Raw genomic sequence first — 24,465 nt, 5'->3', positions numbered from 1 at the left:
GAGCCACCTGCCACTTAAGGTAGGTCTCCTCAGGGGCTGGATGGCCCCTGTACCCAAGTAGCTTGCTGGCTTCCATCAGACCAAAGCCACTGCCTCTGGTCCCATGAACTACCGCTGAGCAGAGGCCAGGATGCTGAGGTCACAGGCACAGGTCACTAATCAGCAGCTCCGGGCGACTGTCCAAAGGAGAGAAGGCCTGGCACCTGGGGAAGGTCCCTAGATGCCCCCTCAGGTCTCAGAAACTCCTTTCCCAGGAAAGTAAGGAGGGCAGAGCGACCCCCACCCGCCCACGCCATGATGTCAGGCCGGAGGCCAGGCTGGCAGTGAGGATAGAGCACCAGGTGCTGCAGGTGGCCCCTCCTGGCCTGTCCACAGGGTGGGCGGCTGGGTTGCCTACAGGTCAGCAGAGCTGCATCCTGCAGGGTGTGAGGGCACGGGCTGGCCACTCGCTGGTCTTTGGAATCTGAAAAGAGTGAGGAGGGCTGACTTGGCCATCCTTCCCGGGCTCCAGCAGGCTGCTCGACGCTGCCCCACACACCTGCACACTGCGGTGGCCCGGCCCAGAGACAGCTTCCTCCTGCCTTAGGGCAGGGCTGAGGTTACCAGCCAGCTCCTCCAAGTCCATGGTTCTTGAGCTACCTGGACACCTCCCGCTGACACCCGCCACCCTCCCTCCCCAGTCCCAGATGGGCCACTGGTTCCTACATACCTGCTCATCTGCCAGGGTGCTCTACCGCCCACCACCTAGCACCTCGGAGCAGGGCCCTGCCCAAAACGACACTCCCTTGTGCCCAGGAGCAGTGGGAAGCCTGCCACTCACACCGTCTGCTGTGCCCGGCCCTCCCTGGGCCTCCCCTGGCCGTGGCCACAGCCCTCTCTTTGGGAAGTCTGCTGCCTGCCCGGCCCATGGGCTATCCTCACAGCCCAGGGTCACCTTCCAAGAACTGAGTGTCCTGCCTCTCAGTTCTGCCATGTCTGCTGCTGACAACCATGATGGCTGCAGAGTGTCCCCCGCGGCCAAGCCCTACGCCAAGTGCTCAGCCTCATGGAGAGCAGAGAGGGCCCAGGAAGCGCCCCCTGAGCAGGGGGGAACCAAGGCCCCTGATCTCAGGATGAGGCCCGGCCCCTGGCACAAGGTCCTCTGGCTCCGGGTCAGTTTGCAGGATCCAGGAAGCGAGACCTCCCCAGTCTGCTGGGCTCCACCCCCGAGACTGGCTGGGGAAGTGGGAGGACAGGGTCTCTGCCTCAACAGGCTCTGCCCTCAAGAGGCCCTGCTGCCCTGCCCCTCCTCAGCCCACCGTCCTCCTCTCCCTGCTGCACCCCTCCCTGCCCTGAGGCCCCCAGAGCGCCTTCCCTACACCACCCAGTGCCCCCACTGCCCCTGACCTTCTCCCTGTCCCCTCCACCCAGGTGCCCTCCTCTGCTTTATGGGGCTCTCTGCTCACCATCAACACTGGACTCCAACGACTCACCCGGTGAGAAGGCTGAGCAGGTGGCCTGGGGCACGGGGTGGACTCGGGGCATCCCACGGGACACGGCCCTGCACCCAGGGTGAGCTCCTTGCTACCAATCTGGCATCTAATAGGCATTTCTGGAAGGCCATCTGGCCCCCAAGCCCCAGCCAAGCCACTTACCTGGAAGAGGGGAGCAGGCACGTCATCATGCGGGCACACACCTGGGAGGTGGCCCACTGCAGCCACTGGATGTCATCTGGGATATTGGGAAGCCAGATCAGCAGTCTGTAGGAACGAAGCCAAGACCACACACACACACAGGTGTGCACACGCGTGACACAGAACTGCTCAGCCTACCAGTTCGAAGCCAGAATGAAAGCAACCCAAAGCAGTTTCTCCTCAGTGGCCCCCTCGGGCCAGGCAGGCTGCTGACCGTCCCAGAGGTGGATTCAGGATTAGGTGGCAAGGACAGGACTACCTAAAATCTAAAGCAAAGCCAGGCCACTTTGGGTCCTGGAGAGTCGGGGGACTTTGTGGAGATGAAAAGGAAAAGCCTTGGCTGTCCAGGGTCCCCAGGGCTCCACAGGAGGCAGCACCAGGGGCGCCCATGGGGGGCTGGTCAGCCCCCCACAGACACAAAGAGGACCCCCCCAGGGCTGTGATAGACACCCAAACACAGACCACAACCCAGGACAAGGGCCATGAGGGTCGGGGTGGTCGATTCTGGAGGGCAGTGGCAGAATCCGGGGGCCGCCAGGGACTCTGAGGGAGGACTGGACTTCAGAAGATGGGTGGAGGACCTGCGGGCTAGCTGGCCAGGAAGAAGGTGAGCACTGAGCTGAGCCTTGGCCCAATAAAACAGGATGCAGTAGGAAGATAGGGAGCCCGGGTGTCAGTCACTGCCTGGAGCTCTGCCGGGCGATAAGCACACTCCTCCCAGGAGGAGACCCCGATGGAGCCACAGTCTCAGCACAGTGCCTGAACCCAGCCGCGCAGACGTGGTGTCTACCTGGAGCAGCGGATTCCCAGACAATGCCCAGGACAAACGTATGAGAGAGAAAGAGGAGACAAACAGAAGAACTGGTCCAGGAAGAGAGAGAGAAGGGGCAATTCAGAGGACAGCAAATATTCCAAGAGAATATTAACCCATAAAACAAGAACAGGGTGTTCTCCAAACGCAAGTCTTCTGAAGCAGTAGTCTTGGATTTGTATGGAAATAACAAATTTGGTTGGTGTTTATTCATGTCTTTGATTTTTTTTTTTTTTTTTTTTTAGTTGTAGGTGGACACAATACCTTTATTTTCTATTTAGGTGGTGCTGAGGATCGAACCCAGCACCCCGCACATGCTAGGCGAGCGCTCTACTGCTGAGCCACAACCCCAGCCCTCCTTTGATGTTTTGTAGCTGGATAAAATAACCTACTGTCAATAAGTTATATGCAATTTTGTGTTACTCTTCACACTGAAATTGGAATTCAAATATTTTTTTGGAAGGTAAAAAGGAGAGCCTGATCTGTTTAAAGGTGACGTAAAACACGGAAGCATTCTGCCACCTTTCCTACCAAAAAGTTAACAGCTCTCTTAGCCTTTGATCCATGTGTCATATGTAATATCCTATCGTGTTATTTGCCTGAGATAAGGCCCTGCCTCCCACCTTACTCCCTGTTGGAGTGGCTCCAAAATAGTCTAGACTCAGCTCATTTAGAGTCGTGTTCAAAAGAAAGAATTTTGTTGTAAAGATTATCGTGATCTCAAAATAAGCAAAGGATGTAATACATAAAACTAAGTAAAGGTTTAAGATCATTTTAAAAATCAAGAACAGAAAGTTCAGGAAAACAGAGAAGTGAGCGCTTAGACACTAAATATGCTTGTTGAGCTCAAAACTACAGAACAGGACTGGAAGAGAAGATCTGAGGAAATTCCAGATCGGAGACTAGCAGACAAAGATGGAACACACGGGAAAGAGAAGGAGTCAGTAGACAGGAATCCAACCCAGGAAGCCACAGGAAGAGGGGAAAAGGAATGGAGGAGAAAGGCTTGCTGGGGAGCAAGAGGTCATTTCCCAGAGCTGGAGGGACAGACAGACGGCTTTGACTGAGCATGGGACAGTGAGTGTCCCCAGACATGGCCTCGGGACGTTGCAGACCAGGAGGGGTAGGAGGACAATCTAATCCCAGCAAGGCAGCCCACCTCTGTAATACAAGCCACTCAGAAAGTGGAGGCCAGAGGTCAAAAGTTCAAGGCCAACCTAGGCAACTTAGCAAGACCCTGTCTCAAAATTTAAAATAAATAAATGAAAGGGCTGGGATGTCTTTTGTCTGGTTTTATTTCCTTACAGGGCCTCATGCATGCTAGGTAAGCTCTCTACCACTGAGCTACATCCTCCGCCCTATCTAATGGTTGCTCTCATTATTATCACAGGTGAAACACACCCAACCTGAACCCACTGAGTCTCCCTAAGCTGGGAGCTGGGTATATAGGTGTATACCACTGAGCTCAGCTGAATAGCAATTTGGATTTTTGATTTTTGAATTAGGGATGCTCAACTGGTAAAGTCTATGCAAATATTCCAAAATCAAAAAATTCCTAAATCTGAAATATTCATTTAGTCCCAAGCATTTTGAGTAAGAGATACTCAACCTGGATATAAAAATAGAATCAAGAGCATCACTAACTGGATGCTCCTGTGTGATCAGCACCTCACACTTAGTCCCTCATTGAGTCTTCTGACCACCTATTTCATCTTTGTGTGTTAGTCTTCTGATCACCAAGGTGATCTCTTACCATCCCCATTTTCTAGATGGGAAGCACAGAGAGGTAAATTCAGTTTTCCAGGGTCACACAGCTGTGGTAAGAGGGTCAGCTGGGATTTGAACTCAGTGTGATTACACAGCCAAGCTGCTGCCAGCTCTAACCCGTTTCAGAGGGCGCCAATCAATAAGTTCCAGGAACATCTTGCTCTGATCTAATTGCTGACTCTGAACCACTTTAACAAATTTGACTCAAACAGAAGATGAGATTCCCTGCTTTCTAGTATCTTCACGTGATTTTAAGGGAGAGGGGTGCAGGGGTACAGCTCAGTGATCCAGCACTTGCCTAGCATGTGTGAGGGTTCATTTCTTAAGCACCACTAAATAAATAAATAGGCCTGAGGGCAAGATACAGCGCTAGGCCCGCCAGGTCCACCAGCCAGCTCTGAGACCTCAGCTGTGACCCAGGGTCTCAGGCCTCAGTTTCCCCATGAGGCCACAAGCTGCTGAGCCTGATGCTACGAGAGGCCACAGCCAGCTGCAGGAGTCTCGGGGTCTGTGAGTTGGCGGTGACTTGCCCGGGGCCCCCGGGGACAGCAGGGCAGCTCTGGGCACCGCATGCAGACTGTGAGCCGGGCTGGGCCGGGGCCTTCACCTGTCACCTCATTTAACCCTCACACGGAGCCCTCGCAGGAGACGCGAGGCAGCCGGGAAGCTCACCTGTGCAGGAGGGCGACGGCCGACTCCACGGGCAGCGTGCAGGGCAGCATGACGTAGGACATGACCCGCACAGGCAGGAGGCTGGACAGCCTGCTCAGGTAGCCACGCCTGTCCCTCATGGCTTCCGCCAGCACTGGGGGAGACCAGGAGAGATCTGGCTTCACCAAGAGAAGAGGCAGCCACTCACCCAGGCGGAGCTCGGGTGGGCAGTACCCTCAGCCTGGAGCCCAGGAGCGTCAGGCTGGCCGTGGGGCGGGCTCTGCCAGGTGGCTCCTTCAGGGCGGGAGCCACGGAAGATCAATGGGGAGAGCAGCCCCTGCGGAGGTGGTGGGGGCCGGCATCCCTGGGGCAGGTGACACAAGATTGAGTCAACAGGGGGGTCTGGAGTCGCCAAGGCAGCTGGGTCTCCGGCTCCGGGGGCACCAGTGACGTGAAGCCCAGGAACTGCATCTGCTCTGGGTGGCCCCAAATGCAGCCTCAGAAGCTGGCCTGTGGCCTCCTCCACCTGACCGGCCTGCTCAGGCTGCCGCCACAACTGCTGTGGGATGGCGGCTCATACGTCCACCTTTAGTTCTCACAGTTCGGAGGCCGGGAGGCCCTTGTCCAGGGCTCCTGCAGAGTCCTGGTGTCTGGGTGTGTGGCCAGGGCCCTCCTGCCCAGAAGGCACCTCTGTGTCCTCCCGGGGGGGAGGGGTGGAGGCCCACTCAGACCTCCTTCACAGGGGCACTCATCCGCTCGCTCGCGAGGACCCTGCCCGCTACCTGTTCACCCCCAAGCCCCCTCCCCTCATGCCACAACCTGGGGAGGGGAGAGGACTTCAACCTGTGATTCGAGGGGACAAAACCCTCAGACCCCAGCGCTGTCCATTCAGCACCGATGACACAGAGGTCTAACTTGAGGGAAACCAGGAGAGGATCTGGAGAAAGGGGCCAGGGGCAGGGGACAGGCAGGGAGCAGGGACCTGAAAGGCATTCTGAAGGACTGTGCCCTGTCCCAGGGACCTGGCCCAGCTCCACAAACACCAGCCTAGCTGGGCCGGGGGACACTCAGGAAGCGGAGCCGAGGGCCCGGCAGCCAGGACTGGGCTCAGCTGGGTCCATCTTCCTCCTGGTCGGGACCCCGTGGGAGGAAGGGAGGCTCTGCGTGCAGCTGGGCACTGGCGTCACTCACCGGCCCGTCCCGTCACTCTGCCCTGTGGCCCCCACAACACGGGAGAGAAGCACTTTTGCTCTCTCCTGTTCACCTTCCGACGCCCCAGACGAACCCCCACCTGCGGCCAGCCTGGGCGACAAGGTGTCCAGGATGTGCTCGTCCCAGGGCAGGGTGCTGAGGCGCTCCAGCAGCTCCTCCCCCTCGGCCAGCCCCAGGGTCAGGGACAGCTGCTGCCTCTGGTCCTCCCAGCAGGGCAAGATGGCCTCTGGCTCCTCCTCTTCTGAGGACAAATTCGGGCACAGCTGGGGCCGGTCACAGATGCCTAGGAGGACAGAGAAGGCCCGAGAGGAGGGGCAGCAGGGACCACCCAGCACAGCGCTACCAGGGGGCCAGCGGGGACCGCAGGCCCAGGACCAGCTGGGTGCCAGGGAGGAAGAAGCTTTCGAGTGGACAGATGTGACTGGCTTCTGCCTTGGTGGCTTGCCAACCCCGCTTTACACCTGGATTCTTAAGGTTGAAAGACAAGGATTGTAGCTCATTTCTAATCGCAATCCCATGGGTGGAGCCTGCACCGTCAGGCTTTGAGCTAGACCCTGCCCGTCAGGCTCCAGGGCAGCTCTCGGCTTTCCTGACTCCATCTTCCTGCCAAGGAATCAGAAGCAGAGAGGTCAAGAGATTTGTCCAAAGTCACACAGCTAATGCATGGCAGAGCCAGGGTTGGCTTTGAAAGACAGCAGCAGGCAAGTTAGCATCATGCCCCTGCGCCTGCCCTTCCCTGGGCCTGGACTTGGCCACTGACCCCAACGAGTGGCCTCTGACCTTAGAGGACTAAACTGCTGGGCTGGGCAGGTCACAGGCAGTGGCAGTGTCTTTGGGCTCCCGGTCAGGTCAGAAGGCCCAGGTGCCACTTGTCAAGGTGTGCGCACAGGGACACCTCTATCACGCGCACACCCCACTCTGAAGTCTGCACCAAGGAATTGGGGCCCTAGAACACGCTCCCGGCTTCCAGTCAAACTGGGCCCTCCCAAGGGCCCCGAGCAGCAAGCAGACCCCATCTCCCCTGCCCCAGAGTGGAAGCTGAGCCAGGACTTCATCCTTGATCTGCCCCTTCCCGACTCTCGTTGGTCACTTCCAGGTCCTTCTCCCTCGCCTGCCCCTGGCAGCGCAGCCTGCAGGCCTCAGGCCCACTGCAGCCTCTGAGACCCAGCTCTCCCGTTCAGAGGAGGTCTCCGGGGGGCCACAGCCTCTGGCAGTCCTACTTGCAGATCCTTCCTGCATGACCCTGGAGCAGGGCTCCCAACAGCACATGGCCATCTGCTCACTTCTCCCTGAGCCCAGCAGAGGCCACATTTGCTCACAGCAGTGTTCCTAGCACATAGCCCAGCACAGACCTTCTGCGTAGATAAATACACCGAGGTCCTCATATTGTCTCCTTGGCCTCAGCTGAAGGATAATCCAAAGCCTCAACCCTCAACTGACTCTGAGCATTAAAGACAAATGGTTCTGAACCGTGTAATATGGGTTCCACCCTAAAACAGACGCGTGTGGCTTAACAACAAGGACACATTCTGGGCATCATGACATCAGGCAATCCCGTCACCATGTGAACATCCTGCTACCCACAGGCTGAGATGGCCACAAAGCCACCAGACAATCTACCTTACAGGACCACCGTTTCTGCAGTGGCAGACTACAACACGGCAGTGGGGACTGTCACCCTCTGCCCAGGTGAACTGGGGCAACTTAGAAGAGGGCACTTGCCTGGGAAGGAGAGCCAATAGTCCAGTGGACGTGACCCACACCTGGCTTGGGGCCAGTTCTGAATGCTTCATCTGGGGCCCATCCCAGAACCCTGTTTCACCTCAGCCCCTGATCAGCTGGGGTTCCGAGCACAAAGCAGAGAGGAGTGAGGCACATTTACAGCACAGGACCCTGGAGGGGAGCGCCTGGAGCAGGCCCTCCTGGACCTGGGTATGAGTGCCTTGGGGTCAGGGCCTCCTGGACCCTGGAGGGGAGCGCTTGGGGGTCAGGACCTCCAGACAAAGCCCAGCTCCACCTCCCTTAGAGGGCTGTGTGCTCATGCCACCCCTCTCTGAGCCTCAGTGTCCCCATCTGAGAGATGGGGCAAGGACCGCCTGTCTCTCAGGGCCGATGAGTGGGTTGAGCAAGAAAGGCCGGCGTCAAGCACCTTGAGGACCCGGGCTGCTCCCAGGAGCAGTATACAGGACACACCTCAGCCCCCCCACACGTACCATTCTCTTCCAAGAACCTGCAGGCGTCCAAATACCCCCGAAGGCATAACTCTCTCATCATCTGCAAGGAAGCCAGCAAGTGTGGAGGGCACTGAGCACCGCTTATTCCAACATCATCTCAAAGCCAAACCGACAACCCCCCAGAACCCTCCAGGCTGAGCTGCTTAGCCTGTGCCCAGATACGGGGCTTGGTGCTCCCAAGAGAGCACTTCCTGCTGGCTTGGCCCGAATGTCACCTCTCCACAGAGACCTCGCTGTCAGGTGCTGGGTCTCTGGGCTCTGCTGGCTGTAGGACAAGCCTCCACCAACAAATTTCAGGGCCTGACCTAGCTGTCACTGGGACAGCAGGACATGAGAGTCCATCGAGCTGCCCAGCCTCCTGCCCGTGGAGCCCGCGTGCGGGTGAGCGCCGGTGAGCACAGGCGGTACCAGGTGGCTCCTTCTGGGGACACCACTGTTGGTGCACACACCCTACACCCTTCCTTACTGTGTGAATGTGCAAGGTTCTAAGACCTCCACCAGGAGAGGGCACGCCTGCTCACCTGGGGGGACTAAGTCAGAACCAGGGTGGTAAGAAAAAGTAAAAAAATCCCGGGCTGCGTGTCGCCAGAGGGCCACCGCCCAGCGTGTGCAAGGCCCTGGGTTCCACCCAGCGCTGCAAAAAGAAGGAAGAGAAATCCTAATGCCTGAGCCACAGCCCCCACTACTTGGAGCACGCGGCCCTGTCCATGTGGATGTCCATGTGATCGGGGGATGCCCATGGTCAGGGTGGCCATCACCAGACTCCTGAGACAAGCAGCTTTTCCTGGAGCTGTTCTTGTTTGCCTGAGAGATGGATGATCCCATCAGGGAGGCAGAGAAGTGTTGGAGGCCGTGTATAAACTATGGGTTTGTTTGAGCCACTAAAGCAGAGGAGCAGCTCCCTTAACCTTATGGACTGGAAGCACAGGGAGGGTCCTGCTCCGGCCAGCAGGCCTGTGCTCAACCTCCTTATGCTTTAATTACTGAAATGTAAGAATAGGAGGAAAGGTGATAACTGTCATGTAACTTTAAGAAATGTAATCCAACTAAAGCTCGTTTTCTTAATAATTTGGCTCAAAATAATTCCAAAGACCATACAATGAGGTGAATATTGATGGAAAGATTGAGACTAAATTCAGTGTTTTGAAAGCTACTGTGATAAATATCAGTAAGCAGCTTTCTACCCTCAAATTTGAACACAAGCTTCAATGCCAGGCTGACTCTAAGTGTGTCTGTGTTACTACAGCCAAACAAACACTTCCCAATGGGATTGGGGAAAGGTCAAAAATCATCTGAGGGGTATTTGGCATACCATGATAATAGCTGGAACCTATGGAGTCCCATGATCACACCCAGGGTACGCAGAAAAACAAGATCAGGCTCACAGACCCTGCGTTTCTAGCTGAACAATACTTCATAAATTAAACGGCTTTAACCCTGGAAACATGCAAAACACTCTACCTGGTTTATTGTTGGGATAATATGTGTGCTACTAATTATTTTTTGTGTCGTGATAATAGGTTGTCGTATCCTCAGGTCCAAGATCCAAGAACCCCAAGTAACTGACCATCGTTTGAATTTAAAAAGAAGGGGAAAGATGTCGTAGGCCACACGGGAATTATGGGTTTGTTCAAGCCATTAAGACAGAGAAGTTGCTTCTCTGGGAGCGCCTGGTGAAACTCCCCCGTTCAAGAAAGCCCAGATCACGCTGGTGCCGTCTTAGCTCACAACCTGAGGTCAAAGAGCCCCTGCCGCACTGAGAAACAGGCACCTAAGCAAGACCCCTCCCACACTGAAACCTTACCCCTGACTTTGATGTACTTCCCCTTAAATAAAGAATTGGGCCTTTTAAAATTGCTCAGTTCCGGTTCCCATCAGGGCTGAAAGACCCATCAGGAGCCCACTTTTAAATCCAGTCTTTGGCTTTGTCTTATTTCTTACTGATTATTTCACACTTCTCGCTCTGCCAGGGTGCTGGCCGCCCCATCATAGAGAAGACCGGCACCGAGCACCACTCACCTTGAAGTCCAGGGGGAAAAGCGACCTGGACAGGAGGTACAAGTTCCTCAGGCAGAGGCGGAAGCTGACGTTGGTGATGTTCACGTGAAGGAAGTTTGTGGACTTGATTTTAGGGCAGATGTCAAACTCCCCGTAGAAGGGGCACACAGTGATGGTGGTCTTGACATCCGCAAGGGGTAGGTTGTCACTGAATCCGCCATCTATGTAACGCTTTTAAGGAAGGAGAAAGGGACTGAAGCCGTCTGTAGCTCCGGCTACCTTTACTGTGTCTTCAGGATGCTGGGCGGGGGGGAATTCTGGGAGCCACTGCAGGTGGGCAGAGCAGGAGACGGGCTTCGAGAGCCACTCTTGACCATGCTCACTGGGCGCCTCTGTGGTCCTTGTAGGAAGGCCAGGCTCTACCCTGGCTCTCGGGGTGGCTATATACTGTCGTACGGGGTGTGTACTGCATGATGGCACCTGGCAATGAGGCGGGCGGAGGGTGGGGTCCAGACCCTGTTGTGCTGGCCAAGGCTGGAGGGATCCCCACAGGTGTTTCCAAAGAACACACACAAAGGGGCCACATAAACTAGAGATGCTCTGTGCACTGGGGACACAGTGTGACATAAACCCTTATTGCCCATAGCTAAGCCAGGTAGGGAAGTTTTCCAACCATTTGAACAGCTGCATCAGTGTCTGGGATGATCCCCAGTCACAGCCACCACAGCAGAGCCACTGGGGCCCACAGAGGGAGGACTTCCCAGCCAGCCCTGGGAGCAGAGCTCAGCCCAAAACAGGTCCAGCAAAGCATCGAAGTGGCCAGCAGGAGACTGTCACCTCGAGTCCAAAACTGACCCGATGTGAGCCTGCAACTTGTTCACAACTGTAGATATGTTTGCCGGGCCTTCTTTCCCTCCTACCCTCCCTCCCTCCTTCCCTCCCTCCTTCCCTCCCTCCCTCCTTCCTTCCCTCCCTCCCTCCCTCCTTCCTCCCTTCCTTCCTTCCCTCCATCCCTCTTTCCTTCCTTCCTTCCCTCCTTCCCTCCCTCTTTCCTTCCCTCCTTCCCTCCCCCTTCCTTCCCTCCTTCTTCCCTCCCTCCTTCCCTCCCTCCCTCCTTCCTCCCTCCCTCCTTCCCTCCCTCCTTCCCTCCCTCCCTCCTTCCTCCCTCCCTCCTTCCCTCCATCCCTCCTTCCTCCCTCCCTCCCTCCTTCCCTCCCTCCTTCCTCCCTTCCTTCCTTCCCTCCATCCCTCTTTCCTTCCTTCCTTCCCTCCTTCCCTCCCTCCTTCCCTCCCCCTTCCTTCCCTCCTTCCTTCCCTTCTTCCTTTCCTCTTTCCTTCCCTCCTTCCCTCCTTCTGTCCCTCCTTCCTTCCATCCTTGAGCCCAGTACTACTGAGCAGCCCCACACCCAGTGCAGCTGCACAGCTTTAGTGGCAGATGGAACCGGGCATCGGGAGCCTCGTGGGCATGAAAGGGCATGGACCTAGCATGTGAACCTTTGGTGAAGGCTGCGGAGGGGCAACCATCTTTCCTTCAAGGACATTCCTCTGCTGTGTGGAACCTCTCCAGGTGCTTAGCGCTCTGCCAGGGCAATGCTCTGGCTAACTCTCAGGAAGGTCTGTCCCCGTTTCTGGCAGGACTCCCCTGAGCATGCTGACTGGGTGGTCACTGTGTCCAGCTGATCTAGTGACGGACAATCTCTAGGTGCGGCCTCTGGCCCGGGGCAGGAGAACGATGACAATGATGATAAAGTAGCCCACCTTGGCCCCGCCCCTGGCAGGCTCTGGTCTAAGCTGGACCTGCATATTGACCTCAAGCTCTTCTCCATCTACCCTGATGCCACGTGAAGAACCCCGTTTTGCAATGTCAGTCTCAGAGCGGTTCGGAAATACGTCCAAAGTGTCACAGCTATTCTGAGGGAGAGTGAGAACTTGATTCCAGGTGTCTGCCACACAGAGCCTGGAGTGACCACACTGTAGCCAGGGCCTCAGTTTTCTCATCTGTAAATCAGGATGGACATGAGTCTGGCACGGAACTCCTGAGATGGGGGGATAAGCAGGGCTCTGGGGCACCACCTGGAAACATGCGCCAAGGGGGCTCCGGGCTGCTTTTCCTGCCAGGAGGAAAAGCCAGAGATGGGCACTGGGGAATCTGGGGTCACCACCACAGTGCCCCAGGGGCCCTCTGCTTAGTTCTGAGAAGATGAAATACATATTGAAGCCACTAACAGGACAAGGGGCCAACATCAGAATCCAAAATGTGCTTTGGTCACTCAATGGCCAGGTCCCCAAGTGACCCTGTGGACACCTGTCCTGGGTACTGACCTGTGGGCACAAGAGTAGCCTTGCAGTGAATGGCGACAAGCCCTGTGGTGGGGGACAGCAGAGCCCTGACACAGTGGCCATGCACCTTCCGCCTCAGGAGGGTCGATCCACCACCACCTCCAGCTCACTCTGCCTGAGGGGCTGGCAGGGTCTTATCATTCTGCTACTTCCTCATGAGTTTAAAAATGACCCTAAAAGGGAGCATTCCACAGCCCCAACTTTCTCCTGTGCTTCACAAAAGAGCAAACACAACAGAGCAGAGACGGGTGTCAGACCAGACGTACAGATTTTTGTTGCTGCTGCAAGAAAACACGTCAGTCTGCCTTCTCGGGAGAACAAAGTTCTACCCTAGGAGCAGTAGATTCTTAAGCCTCTGACGCCTTAACTAGGTCAGTGGGAACCTACCTGCGCTGCTCACGAGCGGGTTAAGTGAGCCTGCAGTGTACCTTACCCACAGCAAGGTCATTAATTACACATGGAGGAGGTTTTGCTGCCCAGTGCCTGGAAGCTGGTGCTGTAAGGATTCTGTCTGCAAGATTGAGAGGCACGGGGACCCGCATGGGGACGCGGTTCGGGGGCACCTGGGCCTCGCACTTGTAGGTGGAGCAGTGAGCATTTCAAAGGAGGTCTCCAGGTTGCAGCCCTCTCTGCCACCCACACACACTTACCACTCCTCGGAAGGCAGGCGGGATCAGGCCACAGTAGAAGGGGATGAAGCAGGAACAGAGCAGGGCCTGCAGAGACAAGAGTGAGAGCCCAGCCTCTCCAGCCTTCTCCAAACATGGCGCCAACCTTGAATGCTCTCTGCACAGAGTAGGTGCCTTACTACATGGGGGATGAGCAATTGGCCAACACATGCTCCAAAGCTCACTTCTCAACCACGCTGCCCACTTTACCCTCCCGGGCTTGACCTCCAGGACAGCCACACTGGGTCATCACTGGTGGGACACGGTAGTGGACTGGGTGGCGAGAACAGTGCTTCCCAAATGCTGATGCACATGAAAGTCCCCAGGAAGCTGGTGGGACCACAGCTCTGTGCCCCCAGGTAGTTCCGCAGCAGGTCACAGGTAGGGCCCGAGATTCTGTAGTTCTGACAAGCTTCCAGGAGACCCTGGGGCTGCAGCGTGAGATGGAGGCCACACTGGTCAGGGGAGAGTGGGGGACAAGGATGGATGCGTGAAGGAACTGGCAGGTGCTGGTTGTTTAGATAAAGCTTCCAGAAGCAAAGTGAAATGGGAGGAACTTGCCTGCCAGGGCGCTGACTGTACGTGCCGGGGGGTGCCCTTGTACCGCCCTGCCATTCCCTCAAGGAACTCTTAGGAAAGACATCAGCAAATGTCTTATTGCAAATTATCTAGTCTATGCTAGACCCTGAGAGTAGAGACAAAGAAGCCACTCCCACCTTGGGGGGCTTGGCTTGAGAAGCCCTCCTCATTATAAAATCTGCAGAGAGCCAGTGGAGCTCTGGAACAGAGCCACTAGACAGTGTGGCCATGCGGCCAGGGCAGACCAAATCACCCAGTGTGCACAGAGTGTATGTCGCCCTGTGCAGGGCCCACGACAGCCCTGGTGTTGCTTTCTCACGTGAGAACACCCAGATAAGCAAAGCACTCACGTCCACCACTTCAGCTTTGGACTGGAAGTCAGACACCAGGACGTTCCTCCTGTCAGACACCCTGGTGAGCGATATGCTGATCTTGCCCGAGATGAGCTGGTGGATGTTGTCTGGGAGGTGCTCCTGCAGACCTTCTCGGAGGTACTTGCCCATGTTGAAGGACGGGTGCAGGACGCCAAGGTTCCGTCTCCTGGCCTTCCAGGTGAGGTCCATGATGATCTGCAGGACCCGGTCTGGGGACAGGAAACAAATGCATAGAAAAAGATTACCACCCTGGAGATAGGGACTTTTTGTCAAGACCAGAAGACTGTCTGCCACTCAGAAACCATTCACAAAGAAGCTGCAACCCTACACATACGGTAGCCCCATGTGACCACTCAGCCCTTGAACGTGGCTAGTCCAAATCAAGACCCGTAAAATATACTCTGGATTTCAAAGGCTCAGTAGGAAATACCTCATTAATAATGATTTATACTGACTAGATGTGAAAATGATACTATGTTGAGCTTAGTGGACTCAGTGACATTTCTCTGAGTCTTTGACTTTGGTCAACATGGCCACCAGGAAACATGAAACGGTTTGCGGGGTTTATGGTGCATTTCTACTGGACAGTGCTGCTTCAGCCACAGGAAAAGCCTCCCCCTTGCAGCAGCCTGTGGGTCTGACAGCACCCCAACGCAATGCCCACAAAGCCCGAGCCAGAACACAGCAGCATCCCAGCCTCCGCGCCGATGGTCTCCACTTTGGAGGGTGCAGAAGAAAGAATGTAGCCTTGCACACAAGTTGGAATCCCGCTTCCAGGTCTTGCTAGTGGAGTGACCTCAGCAAGGTGCTTTACCACCTGCCCAAATGTCACACCACCTTCCCCATGTAGGAAAAAATCTATCCAACTTTTAGAGACAGAAATTAGGTAAAATATGATCGGCAAGACGTTCCACTCAGAAGAGACCACTAATAAATAATTAGTCTCAACCTTAAGTTTCTAAAGCCAGAAACCGTATGCGGATGTAGAGCACGGTCATGCTCTATCTGGTCTGGCCCCCTCTGTTCTGTACAAGGATCATCTTGTCCAGCCTCAGACCTGGCCAGCCATAAATTCAGGGCTGCCCAAGGACAGGCAGCCTGTTCTGATCCAACCCTGACCTCAACTCACAGACTCACAACCCACCCCCTCTCCCGACCATGAGCTCTGAGCCTGGCCAGCGCGGTGAATTTGCACACTGCTGGCAGTCTGTCTGTCTCTCCTGCCAAACCCAGCCTCCACTCAGATGCTCTGAGGACCTGTGCCAAGCGACAGGCCTGGGAAATGCTCCTCGGCAGCTTCCTCCTGTAGGACAGGGGATCAGAACAGGAACCAGAGTCTCAGGGAGTAGCTCCTGACAAAACCTGAGATCCACTTTGCAGAACTTGATGGCCCCTGCGCCTCCATGTGCCCTGGCAGCCATAGCCCCAGGCTGTGCTGTCCTCTGCCTAGTTAGGAACCCCCTCTGTAAAGGAGTTAGTATCAGTCAGGCCCCCTGGGTCAGTGCATTTAAACTTCGTCCAAAGCCGGGTATGGTGGCACATGCATGTAATTCTAGCTACACAGGAGGTTACCGCAGGATGACCACAAGTTGGAGGCCTGGCTGGACAGTTTAGGGAGACCCTGTCCCAAAATAAAAATAAATAAATAAATAAATAGGGCTAGGGATGAAGCTCAGTGGTAGAGTATCCCTAGGTTCAATCCCCAGTGCCAATGAGCAATTAATCAAACAAACCTTGTCCCAATCAGACATCTGTCCAAGCAGAGGCACAGAGATCACCCCAGAATACAAGAGCTGGCTCTTATCATTGCTAAAGCCCAGGGTGTGCAGGTGGTCACGTGGCCAGTCTAATCCTCCTAGAGGCCAAACTGTCTGCCCTTGGCTCCCCTCTCCCTCACAAGGGAGACAGCCAGCAGGCGGACAACCAGGGGCAGCCTCTCTCTAATCCCCAAATCCTGGTCAGCACAGGGTCTGCTCACTAATCCTGCCCAATGGCACAGCTTTGCTTACCAGCATGGGCTTCCCCCATGAGCCAAATCACTCCCCAAAGAGTAAATAGTTAAAGAGCCCAGATAAACTGATAAGGGGCATTATTGTCCTGGGCACTTTTGGGTATCATCAGTTCCATGCTTCCACTTGCCCCACACCCTGCCTATTGGCTCAAAACCCCTGAGGGATGGCATGGGGTCCTGGGAAGGATGCCAAGACCAGCAGTTTGGGCTGGGGAGAAACAAACCCAGCTCCTCCCTTCCCACAGCAACCACGTGGATAAATGCTTCAGCAGGCCAAAATCCAAATGTCTGGGATTTCACTAACAGTGACAGTGAGCTGGGGTGGGGTGGGGGGTTGGAAAGAGGATGGGATGGGGAATATCCAAGAATCCATTCCAACTCCTCCAGGAAGGGTCCCAAACACTGCCCGAGGGAGCGAGAGTTCACAACTTTCCTATTTCACCCTCTGCCCCTAGAGAGATCAGGACTCCAAACCAGCTGGTCTGCCTCGGAGTCCACCCAAAGGTTGCCCCTGAGAGCTGGGCAGAGGTCCAGATGTCTCCAGTCCCTCCAATCCACGCCCACCTTGGGAGTCAAAATCTGAACTCGGTCCCTTCCAGGGCCAATCAGCCCCTCGGCAACTCAGACCTCAGGGACCAGCCTCACCCCACACCCCAGGTCCCTGCCTCTCCTCCGAAATACTTCACTTTCAGTGAAGGGGGAGCTCCCTTCAAGCCCAGGCGCCACACAGGGCCTCATGTGCGAAGGTGCGGACGTCTCTTGGAACCTCCGCGCTGGCCCGAAAAGCCTCTCTGGGGTGTTCCCCCTTCCCGGGTCCAGTGACAGCTCCCTCAACCTCCAGCGATACTGCAATACTCCAAAGGACGCTGCGAAGGAGGCAATCGGTCTGGGTAGGGGACCTACAAGATGCACTCGCAGTGTCCAGTGACCCTTCCCGGCTCCTCCGAGGGCCCCTGGGGATCCCAGCATCCGAGCCTAGCAGACGCTCCCTCCCAGCGCGGAGTGCCGGGGGCCCGGGACGCACCCAGCGGGATCCCGGACAGGAAGGTGGCGGCGTGCAGCGCCCCGGCCGAGGAGCCCAAGATCGTGCGCGCGTTGTGGAGGAGAAACGGGGCGCGCTCGCTCAGGCAGTGGGTCACCCCAACGTAGTACAAGCCCATGAAGCCGCTGCCCCCGAAGGAGAGGCTCCAGCCGCGCTCGGGGTCGTACATGGCGGCGGCGAGGCACAGCGCGGGGTAGGATCTGGGTGCGGGTCGGGAGGAGGCCGAGGCCACTCCACTCTGCACCTGCCGGCGCTCCCAGCCCGGAGCCGGTGCAGCCCACTAGGCATTCCCTGCGTGACGTCACCCTGCAGTCCCGCCCCCTCGGACCATGCAAATGAGCCGGCGGCAGACCCAATGGGCGGGCAGGACGCCCGCCCCTCCCTGCAACCCGGCCGGGGGCGGAGCCGGGGCGCGCCCAACTCCGGAGTGGTCCAAAACTCCAACACGTCCAGCGCTCTGCACAGAGGGGACCCCCTTTCCAGTTCCTTTTCTTTCCAGAAGAAAGTCGCAGATGGTGCCCACTGGGGTTCTTAACATCCCTGTGACTCTTTCTCATTTGCCTTTATCACAGGGAGAGCCAGCCTAAAGTAGGCACCACCTTTGAATAGAATTTAGTGTGCTTGTTATGTATATATATAAAACTTTGCAGTATTTTTCACATTATTTGGAGGGTGATCAACTCACCCTGATTTGTCTCGGGCTTTCCTGGAAAGTCCTGCATCAGGAAAAATGTTCAGTCCTAGACAAGCTGGGACAGTTGGTTAAGCCTAAGTCTCTTGTTCTCAGCTCTGCAAATGTCAGAGGAAGATCTACCTGACTGACCCTGTGTCCTGTAAATCCTTGCTATTGTCCCTCTATTGGGCAGGAGATGGTCATGCCACTGGCCCAGAAACAAGAAAACACAGAACAAGAGACCTGTGGGGGATGGCAGCAAGCACTCTGTTGGCCCTTATGATCTGTGGATTCTGTATTTGCAAATTTGTCTCAGGCTTGGCTCACTTGTAGACATTAGTGGACATGCACAGAGCAGCATAAAACATTCCAATGGCCGGATGTTGCCGAACGGGGCCTTTTGGGCTCTCTACTACAAACACATGTCCTTTTCATGTTTAATTTAGTGTTATGTTTTTCACATGGGGCTTTTTTTTTTGGGGGGGGGGAGGTGAATTTGCTGTTCAAAGTAGCCCCCAAGCATAGTACTGAAGTGCTGTCCAAGGTTTCCAAGTGCAGGAAGGCTGTGGTGTGCCTCGCTCACAGAGGAAATCAGTGTGTTAAATAAGCTTCATTCAGGCATGAGATGGTGCTCTTCACCTTGATTTCAATGTTAATAAGTCAGTGCATGTCAAGAAAGGTGTCTCTAAGCAGAAAACACACATTTAAGATGTGAGGGGGATTGGGGGTGGAGCTCAGTGGTAAATCCCTCGCCTAGCATGTACCAAACCCTGGGACCCCTCCCCAAGGAACAAAACAAAACAAAACCACCAACAACCACTTCAAACAAGGTCACATTGTGGCCAGAGGCTTGCAGAAACCTGGATGTGAACACTCCCTAGCAGCAATGATCTGGTGTTGATTTTCAGAGTGTTTGGTAAGTTTATAGAACACAATTGCCCCCAGGTTTTGTTTTATCTGGACTAGAAAGACAGACAGCTGCCAGCCGTAACCACGCTGGGTTCAGACAGTGGCAAGAGGCCTCCTCCCTGTGCTGCTGGCCACATGAGTGACGCAGCCCAGCACCGGGGGCCCAGGCTGACACCGGGAGGCCTGGGATTGTTGGACAGTCTGCCAGACGTTTGGATCCTTCACAGAGAGACTTCTTGGTGAGTGGAAGAGCTGGAGAATTTCGACCATGGACAGAGAGGGAGCAGGACTGAGATTTAGGGCTGCTGGGAGGCAGCGTGGGTGAGAACTGCCCCTGCCCCCTCTCTCCCCACAGCGCCCAGGCTCAAGTTGGACTGTCCACCTCCACACGCCTGGCCCAGCTTTTCTCAGCCCTCGAGGTCAGTCTTGGGGGGAGGGGGCTTGGGTCATCCTGCCTTTGCTTCGCCCTACCCCCCAGCCTTCTCCTGAGCCCAGTGACCCAGCTCTGGCAGTAATTCATAACTTTTTTCTTTTAAAAAGTGTGGCAAACTGAGCACAGTGGCGCACACCTGTAATCCCAGCTACTAGGGAGGCTGAGGCAGGAGGATCTCAAATTTGAGGCCAGCCTGGGCAACTTAGCAAGACCCTATCTCAAAATGAAATTAAAAATACCAAGGGCCGGGGTGCAGCTCAGTGGTGGAGTGCTTGCCTAGCACACACAAGGGCCTCAGTTCAATCCTTAGCACCAGAAAACCAGCCAACCCTCTCCTGTTCTGCCTCAAACCCCACCCATCAGGGCTGGTCCCTGGGAACCAAATCTTCCCAGGTTTGCCTTATTCCCAAAATAAGACCCAGGATGTCCCCTTGTCCTGTACATGTGCCCAGCCCCAAGTTCCCTGGTCTTGTAGAGCAGAATCTCTCACATTAGCAGTGCTGGGAGAGTGCAGAACGAGAAAAAGAGCAGAGCCCGGTGGGGTGGGCTTGTTCACTGAACCACAGAGAAGTCAGAGGACGAGTCCTGCTCGTTCCCGAGGCCGCGTGGCCATGACCAGCACCCTCCTGTAGCCAGTGATGGTGGACACTTCCTGCCCAGGCAGCATGCTCCCCAGGAGGCCCTGCCTCAGGGTACCTCTTGAAGACACTGCCAAGTGGACAATCCAGAAGATGTGGCCACTGCTGGCCAAAGTCTGGATTCCAAGCCCCTGCCTACAGTGTGACGAGAGCCATCTCTAGGTCCAGGCTCCTAGGACTCAGTGCCGGGGTTTCCAACCAAGAGCGATGCCTGCAGGGGCACCTCAGCTCAATGTCCTGCATGTCTTATCTTTGTCTGATAGAACTAGGCTCCTGGGGTCTCTTCCAGATGTGCTGGGACACCTCCAGGTTGACACATCCAGAACCAAGTTCAGTCGTGTGCAACTCTCTTACCAAACCTTTTCCTCTGCCTTTTATGGAACATCTGGAACCTTCCTGTTATGGTTTACATTGAGGTGTCCCCCCAAACTCCTGATCTTCAGAGGTCAGTCCACCCTAGTTTGAATGGACTGACCGGGTGGTATCTGTAGGCAGGTGGGGCAAGGCTGGAGGAGGTGGGTCACCAAGGGACATGCACTGGAAGGCTGCACCTTCCCTGGGGGTCCTCCCCCACCACTTGTGACCCCAGCAGGAGCTGAGCAGCTTTCATCCCCTGGCCCTTCTGCCACATGTGCTGCCTCACGTTGGGAGTTGACCGTCTGTGGACTGAGGCCTCTGAAACTGTGAGCCTCAGATCAGTTTTTCCTCCTCTGCGTTGTTCTTGTCAGACATTTGGTCACAGTGATGCAAAAGCCGGCTGAAACACTTCCTATCCCACTCTGGCGGGTTTGTCTAAAAATCTTGGGTCTTGGATACACCCGGTGAAGAAACTGGGGACGGGGACAAGGAGGATGCTGTGGAGATGGTCCCCCAGGGAGCAGCAGGTGGTTCTGTGGGAGAAGCAGAGAAGAGCCCCTGGGAACCAGCTGGGGCAGCAGGGCCTGCTGGTGGCTCCTGAGCAGGGGGGTCCTGCGATACGGAAACCAAGAGGCTCCGCAGGGAGCCAGACACCAGACCCACCATGGCAGGAAGCCTGGAAGCCACTTGCACTCTCTGGAGGCCGTGGTGCTGGGCACATGGATAAAAGGGAAGAGAGCTGAGGACATCCTTGGGCAGCGTGATGTCCCCGCCTTCCCAATCTCAGCGCCTTTGTGTCCTTCACCAGGAGCCTGCAGGTCATCCTTTGTGCATCTCTGCTGCGACCTACACCCAACCTGCCATCGGCTGGGGGATTCACCTTCCTTAGATCCCTCTACTCGTGTGTTTTCCTCCTCCACCACCACCCTCATCTGCATGGGAACGCCAACATTTTCATTCCTGGCCTTCAAAAGCCCTTCATTTATTTTTAATTATTTTTTTAATTAATTTTTTTTTTGGTAGTACTTTGGGTTACTCTGGGCCTCACACATGCTAGGCAAACGCTGCACCACTGAGTAACACTCCCAACCTCCTACAAACTTTTTTCTTTTTTGGTAGTACTGGGATTAAACCAGGAGCTGGCTCATGCTAGGCAAGCGCTCTGCCACTGAGCCACATCCCCAGCACTTTTTAATTTTTATTCTGAGACAAGGTCTTGCTAAGTTGCTGAGGCAGGCCTCAAACTCATGATTCTTCTGTCTTAGCCTCCCAAATAGCTGGGATTTGGGGTGTGCCCTCCCCCACACACCTGGGCAAAAGACTCTTGAAAGATGGTGTGATCCTTTCCACATTTTAAGTCAATATTGTAGGAAAAGTGATAAAGTTTCTTCTACCCATCTGTCTTAGTCTGTTTTGCATTGCTATAACAGAATGCCTGAGACGGTAATTTATAAAGAACTGGGGTTTATTCCTCACAGTCTAGAGACTGGCACCAGATTCCAGTCCCTAGTGAGGGCCTTCCTGCTGCATCGTCACATGGCAGCCAGAGGAAGGGCAATTGAGAGGAATGTCATGTTCTGATGTGTCAGAAGAGCAGAAGAGCAAACAGGCTGCCTGAGCCTTAGTCATTCACAAGGGTGGAGGGTGACCTGACACTTCCCCTTAGCTCTCACCTCCCAGCGCCTTAAGGGAATTCAGTGTGTTGATGTAAAAAAACACCTCTGCTGTAAAGCAAATGAGCTAAATGAGCTAAATGTGAGTGACCATGGCCCAGGAACATGGATTCAAGTTACTCCAAATGAAAGTTCCCCCACGTAAGAGGTTACCTGAACTTTTAAAGCCACAGAACAGAGAAATCCATGAATCACCAACGTATCCGGAAGACACACTGATGGGGACGTCATAGGTGGGCTGCAGCCGGCCAGGGACATCTCTTCTGGAGGTCTCAGGTGTTACCCCCGTCTTAGCTTTTTGGTTGAGGAAGGCTACGATGTGTCAACCTCAGCAAAACATTCCAAGAGTTTCACCTTGTAGCCAGGGCTGTGAGGTTGGATGTGAAGGTTGGTAGTAAACGGCTCCCAAAGGGAACTCGGGATGGTTCTGGGTGACGTTGGCTCTCGGTCTCTCACGTGTCCTGTCTCCACAGTCAGGTGTTCTACTCTGCAGCTCTTAAGACAGACGAGGCTTCTTCAGAGAGCTTCAGTTCACAAGTCTCAGCCTGAGCTTGGGAGGGCGGGGGACACAGCACTCAGACCAGGGCAGTGTCTCAGGCTGGTGGCTGGGACTCTGTCGACTAGATGGAGAGAATAACAGACGAAGCGCATTTAAACACGGCTTCACGTGATGTGGGACCTTCGTAAGGAAATGGAGACCTGAACACATGGCTCAGCTGGGCATATTTGTATGAGGCTTGACAAAGTGGAACATCTGATGGGACAAAGAGGGATGAGCTTGGGCCAGAGCCCTGGGGAGTTCAGCAGTGCTCGGTTCAGACTCCTGTCCTTCCTCCTCTGTGAGAACCCAGGACACGCTCTCCCTCTGGGCACAGGGAGGGCCCTCTCCACCAGGGTCTCGTGACCTGTTCCAGGGCAGGAGGGGGGCGTCCCCAGCCCTTCTGGCATTTGCCAGTTTTCACGTTCCTTCAGCCTCACATCTTCAACATGCCAAATGCCACAGTTTGGTGTACTGTGTTCTGAACTCATGGATATCTAGATTTTTTTTTGTGAGCATGAATTGTTTCGAAGGATACAGAGTCCAGTGTGACTGTGTGCAAAACTAACCAATTTTTAAAATATACCACACAGCAAATGGAATTTGTGCTGGTTTGGATGTGCGGTGGCCCCTCCAAAAGCACCAGTTAAGGCAGGAAGGCTCGGAGGTGATGGGATTCTGGGAGCTGTGGCCCAATCAATCCCTTCCTGTGGGAGTGGACTGATGGGTGGGAGCAGTAGGCAGGTGGGTCAGCGTGGAGCATGGCCTGGAAGGGTGCATCTCCCTTTGATGCGCGCGCACACACACACACACACACACACACACCCTGCTTCCTTGTTGACCCAAGGGAGCAACCTCCTTCCACGGGTCCTTCCCCATGATGTGCTGCCTCACCTGGGGTCCGGAGCCATGGAGCTGGCCATCTATGGACTGAGACCTATGAAACTGTGAGCCCCAATTGTACTTTGCCCCCTCAGAATTGTTGTTATCAGGTGTTTCGGTCACAGCGACAAAAAAGCGCTAACACAGAATCTAATTCCCCAGTGATTTGAAACCTAGCATCATGCATTTTAAAACACAACCAGTGCCGGGCGTCGTGGCGCATGCCCACGATCCCAGCAGCTCAAGTGGCTGAGGCAAGAGGACTGTGAGTTCAAAGCCAGCCTCAGCCGCTTAGTGAGACCCTGTTTCAAAATGAAAAATAAAAAGGGACGGGGCATGTGGTTCAGTAATAAAGCACCCCTGGGTTTTATTCTCAGGACCAAACACGCACACACACACACACACACACACACACACTCACTCACACACAAGTGCATCTTCATTAGCAAAAAATTTTTCATTCCTGTTTTTTTTTTTTTTTTAATATCATTGAACATTTTTTAAAAATGGAGATGCTAGGGATGGAACCCAGGGCCCTGTGCATACTAGACTAATGCGTTACCACTGAGCCACGCCCAGCCCTGTCCTTGAACTCTCTTCCCCACTCCACTTCTATTATATAATTTATACTCATGTAAATATATATCTTATTCTTCTCCAAAGCCTTTTAACCATTCCATCTTTATTTGCTACAGAAATAAATAGGAAATTTAAGTTTTTTCCATGATCATAAGGCCCTACGTGCTTAACTATTTTTTTCCTCTGGATTGAGTTATCATCATAAATATTCTCCATATACGAACATCCCTCATTACTAGAATAAGGCAGGGTTAAACATCAATTCCTTTCATATTTAAATTTTTTTTTAGTTATTGGTGGACTTTTATTCATTTATTTACATGCAGTGCTGAGGTTCGAACCCAGTGCCTCACACATGCCAGGCAAACGCTCTACCACTGAGCCACCACCCCAGCCCTCATATTTTAATTTTTATAAGGTAAA

The 24,465-nt window shown here is 54.6% G+C and overlaps 1 protein-coding gene and 1 pseudogene across 1 annotated transcript; one reads left to right on the top strand and one right to left on the bottom strand.

Moving 5' to 3' along the window:
* Positions 1-1,630: 1,630 nt before the first annotated feature.
* Pnpla3 (patatin like domain 3, 1-acylglycerol-3-phosphate O-acyltransferase) lies at positions 1,631-17,574 on the bottom strand. Its single transcript, XM_076853367.2, has 8 exons — positions 17,343-17,574; positions 14,284-14,516; positions 13,337-13,402; positions 10,368-10,577; positions 8,328-8,388; positions 6,194-6,397; positions 4,924-5,056; positions 1,631-1,739 (listed from the first exon to the last, which is right to left on the bottom strand). The coding sequence occupies exons 1-8, from the start codon at positions 17,527-17,529 to the stop codon at positions 1,631-1,633; spliced, it is 1,203 nt and encodes a 400-aa protein (XP_076709482.2). The 5' UTR covers positions 17,530-17,574.
* Positions 17,528-24,465, top strand: part of LOC143398584 (non-selective voltage-gated ion channel VDAC1-like) — a 23,117-nt pseudogene continuing 16,179 nt past the window's right edge.

The sequence above is a fragment of the Callospermophilus lateralis genome, chromosome 4 (genome assembly GCF_048772815.1).
Source record: "Callospermophilus lateralis isolate mCalLat2 chromosome 4, mCalLat2.hap1, whole genome shotgun sequence".
NCBI classification, from domain to species: Eukaryota; Metazoa; Chordata; class Mammalia; order Rodentia; family Sciuridae; genus Callospermophilus; species Callospermophilus lateralis.
Note: the sequence above shows the minus strand (reverse complement) of the source record. Positions and strands in the feature narration are given on the sequence as shown.